At 37.1% G+C, this 4,342-nt stretch overlaps 2 protein-coding genes across 2 annotated transcripts; one reads left to right on the forward strand and one right to left on the reverse strand.

Annotated features, from left to right (window-relative positions):
• Positions 1–325: 325 nt before the first annotated feature.
• Positions 326–1,958, forward strand: LOC122316629 (1,4-dihydroxy-2-naphthoyl-CoA thioesterase 1). Its single transcript, XM_043133311.1, has 3 exons — positions 326–693; positions 889–1,080; positions 1,608–1,958. The coding sequence occupies exons 1-3, from the start codon at positions 556–558 to the stop codon at positions 1,758–1,760; spliced, it is 483 nt and encodes a 160-aa protein (XP_042989245.1). The 5' UTR covers positions 326–555; the 3' UTR covers positions 1,761–1,958.
• A 434-nt stretch (positions 1,959–2,392) lies between these two features.
• Positions 2,393–3,663, reverse strand: LOC122316620. The gene is made up of 4 exons (XM_043133298.1): positions 3,217–3,663; positions 3,068–3,118; positions 2,818–2,951; positions 2,393–2,707 (listed from the first exon to the last, which is right to left on the reverse strand). Exons 1-4 carry the CDS (start codon positions 3,553–3,555, stop codon positions 2,626–2,628), a joined length of 606 nt encoding a protein of 201 aa, XP_042989232.1. The 5' UTR covers positions 3,556–3,663; the 3' UTR covers positions 2,393–2,625.
• Between the last annotated feature and the right edge of the window lie 679 nt (positions 3,664–4,342).

Below are 4,342 nucleotides of genomic sequence, written 5' to 3' on the forward strand. Positions count from 1 at the left end.
ATAAAGAATGATTTATGAAATAAACAAGTGAGTAAAACCCACGTGTTGATTCGAAAATCCAGAGTATTAAAAACTGAATCATAATATATTATTAATTTAGGTGTCATATTTATATGAGATTAGTTTATATTAGAATCGATCATAGTTAAGCTTAGGATAACCCAAAAGCTAAGCATAGTTTGCAATTTTTGTTTCATTTTTTGTGGAATAATAGTTTTGGCCGTACAGACAGCCTTATCCTTATGTTTTTGGTAACAATCGTCAATCGATAGACCAATTGTAAGGCGAAGCTGCCTGTATAAACTATAACGTATTATCACCTAACCCCAATATTCCCACTACTACTCATTCACGCTTCTACCTACCCACCCTACCTAGCCATTTCTCACCAAACATCCTTCATCCCAAAACTGGTCCTAAGTCCTAGCTTCCTCTCGCACACCTCTCCGATCAGCATTAATTTTTGGCTGCTGATGACAACGTTTTGATGATTTAAGTGTAGAAATAGAAGCAGTGGCACTGAATTCATCGTACAGAGAGGAGGCCAGAAAAGATATGGAGAAGCAGAGTCCAGCAGGATCGCCCAAGACTGGGTTTTTGGATGCCCCGCTTCACGCCATCGGATTCGAGATTGGAGACTTAACCCCACAGAAAGTTACCGGTCGTCTTCAAGTTACCAAAACTTGCTGTCAGGTCAACACCCCCCACTGTTCTCCGATCCCCTGTTCTACCCCCCCCCCCCCCCCCCCCCCCCCCCCCCCCCCCGCGCCCCCTTCCCTCTTTCATTTCTTTCTTTCTTTCCATTTTAATCTTGCATATCTGTTTGAAGACAGATAGAATTGATGATCTTTTTGCCGATTATATGCATGCTGGGTTGAAATTAAACAGCCATTTAAGGTGCTGCATGGAGGGGTATCGGCTCTGATAGCCGAGGGAGTGGCAAGCATAGGCGCCCACATGGCTTCGGGTTTCCAGAGAGTGGCTGGAATTCATCTCAGCATCAACCACTTGAAGCGCGCTGAGCTTGGTGATCTCGTGCTCGTCGAGGCCGCCCCTGTTAATGCGGGCAAAACCATCCAGGTACTTTTCCACTGCATTTTGTCTCGCTCTCGATCGTATCAAATGTGTTTAGAGTAATGCTTATTGAACCGAAGGACCGATGGTTTTGATCCTTTTTTTTTTTTTTAAGAGATTAAGAAAGTAAATATTATTGAATTTTGTAAAAAAAAAAAAAAAATTTAAAAATGTTAAAAAAATATTTGAAAAAAAAAAAAAAAAAACTGAAATTAGACAAAGTTGTCCCAGTAGCATCATCCATGTGTTTATGGGACATTTTTGTTCTACCTAAGGGAAAAAAGCATGCAAGCACAAGATCTTTCATCCAAAAGATTGAGAACTTTCGACATAATCATTGTCGTTCGTGAGTTCATACTGACATGATCATTGCCGCCCCGCCGTGACTGAAGCAGATGACTGTGTTTACTTTACTTCATTACCCATTAGGATAGCATTAAGCCATGGCAGTCCCCTGATACGAGTTTCAGTTCTTTTGTTTCATTAAATTTACCTTTTCTTACGATTGCATGGTAAATGGTAATTTTGAGCAGGTGTGGGAGGTGCAGTTCTGGAAGGTTGATCCTTCGAATTCACAGAACAAATCTTTGGTAGCATCGTCTAGGGTTACCCTTCTATGTAACATGCCTGTGCCGGAGAATGCAAAAAATGCGAGTGACGCTCTCAAGAAGTATGCAAGATTGTGATCCTAATTTGCACCATTTGCAGAGTCTTTAAGAGCAGTTTTTCATCTTTATCAAATGTGTTTCCTTATCTTTATGTCATGTTTTCTTTTTTCAATCACTTGTACTTGAAGCGTACTTGAAGCCTATTTGAGGTATGTGCAAGAATAATAAGAATAAGAAGTAAGAACTTCCGGATGAAAAGAGACAGCCGGTTTTTAACTGGAGGCTCAATTTCCCTGAATTAAAACAGTAATTAGAGGTTTAGTTTCCCTCAAGCGAAATCAGTAATCATTGTGTTTTCCAAATTCCATCTCGTTTCTGCCATTGAACATGCCTAACAGTTTATGAATGTGTTATGATCGTGAGAGTTAAAAGATTAACTAAATTAGTAACTAACAGTTCTAGAACTTTTGAATCAATAGTTAGAACTTTAATAATTGATATCAGAGTAAGGATTATGTCACAAGTTTTAAAAAGGAGCAATCTACAAGCTGGATTAAAATGTATTGATATTATGTATGGGCATGATATTAAGTCATTAAATACTAATATATGCATGAGTGAAGTGGCTAAAAGGAAAATGACTACTACCGTGCTAATGTCGATAAAGTGGGCCGCTGTGGACAGTAGATTTAGAAGTGTGTGATCGAATGTTAGCAAAGATTAAATATTTAATCAAATTAGCATCCAATGATTTTTGGATCAATAATTGAGTCTTTGACATAATGAAAATATAAATAACTAATAAATTTCCGTACAAAATACAGTAGAGATAGTTCTCTGCAATATATTCCAAATTTCCAAGACCTGCTGAAAATTGCCTAGATGCCTTCACCATAAAGTGAAGGATCACGCAAATTCATGAGCGTAGTTCCGTAGTGTCCTTTCAAGGTTGATTCCTCCTTCCAAACGAAGAGGGCTTATAGTTTCTGACTTTCTTTTGCAACTGGGTTCCAGAAATTCTTTGCCTTGAAAACCCAGAAAGCAGGAAATGAATACCACTAGTAATATAAACCAGAAAGAAGTTCTGTGGTCGCGCAGGAACAAGATGATAAGAGAAACAAAAGAGTTTGGCTACCTGAGACTTTTAAGTTGTAGGGTCAATTCGTTAATCTCGAGCCCAGAAAGTTTGAGAGAAGACAAGGTGCCGGGTACCTCCTCAGAGACAACTTGCAACAATTTATTTATTGAGGCTGCCAATCTTGCAAAAGCCTACCCAAGCAGTAATAAATTGGTGAAACAAATTGCATTGAAAAGTAGTTCGTGCTTGAGAGAGGACTCATATATACAGCAAAAAACAGATGAAAAAACAAAAACAACAAACTCACATTGATGGTTGGAATGGATAATACAGCCAAGGAGATAATGGCACCAATGGCCTGCATAGCATGTCCACACTCAGAAACATTCTTCAACAAATTAAGAAAAAAATAAAAAACAAAGGGATTCCTGATCAATTAGTAGGCAATATTATCACCATGGAGAGGGCAAAGAGGAGAGACAGCAGTCCCAATTGAGGAGAGGGTCGGAAGCATAGAGCTTTGAGTTCAAGCAGTTGTCTGGGCGGCGGGGCAGAAGCAGAATAATACGCTTGGCCAGATGCACTCACGGACACGGTCGATAGGAACGGGGACGCGGACGATGGATTCCAATTTCGCAGTCTCGAATCTCCATTTCCGGCGACTGCCAAGAAGAAACTTCTCCGGCGGCATATAAATCCGGGAACAAGCAAGAAAGCAGGCTTCCCTCCTTCCAATTTCACTGCCGGTGGAGCTGAAAGAGGCAGAGTAAACGATTGTGGTTGCATCACCCGCATGTTTTTGCGTCCTTTGTCAGAATGTTTTTGCGTCCTTTGCCCTTCTTTTCAACTATCAGCTTACCCACCTTCGTGCGTGTGGCCATGAATGGTGATTGGTTGTTTTGAAAAAGAACAGAGACTTTTGGGAAATAAAAAAGAGTAAAATTTCACCAATTCGCCTCTCCTAAATTAATTATAGCGAATTTAAGTCCATGTTTGGTTTGATAGGATGTTTTAAAATTTCAAAAAAAAAAAAAAAAAACCAAACGAAACATTTTAATCTCTAGAAAAAAAAAAAAAAAAATTTATCAGAACTTTTTTGGTAAATTATTACCTAATTATTATTTAAATACAAAGCTCAATATAATTTTCATAAATTTTAAAATAAATATATTTTTAAAAGTTATATCCAAATATTTTTTTTAATTTTATTTATTTATTTTCTTGAATTTCAATACAAACACTTTTTTTTTTTTAAATGATTAAGATTCTACACTAAGGTACTGCTTGGCCATCAAGATTTCTCACCTCAAATATAAAATTTTTATCTTATCATTACAACTTTCTCAAATCTCCATATAAAATATAATAAACAATTCAACTTTTTTGTAACTTTTTCAAATCTTAAAATAATAATAATATTAAAATATAATATTTTAATATTTAATCTTAAAATTCAAAATTCTCATCTGAGAAATCTCAGTGGCCAAACAAAACATAAATTATCGATAAAAATAAAATAAATTTAGAGTTCAGAGATAGTAAGAGGGTCATGTGGAGGCAAGAATTAGGAATAGGAGGCTAC

The sequence above is a fragment of the Carya illinoinensis genome, chromosome 1 (genome assembly GCF_018687715.1).
Source record: "Carya illinoinensis cultivar Pawnee chromosome 1, C.illinoinensisPawnee_v1, whole genome shotgun sequence".
NCBI classification, from domain to species: domain Eukaryota; kingdom Viridiplantae; phylum Streptophyta; class Magnoliopsida; order Fagales; family Juglandaceae; genus Carya; species Carya illinoinensis.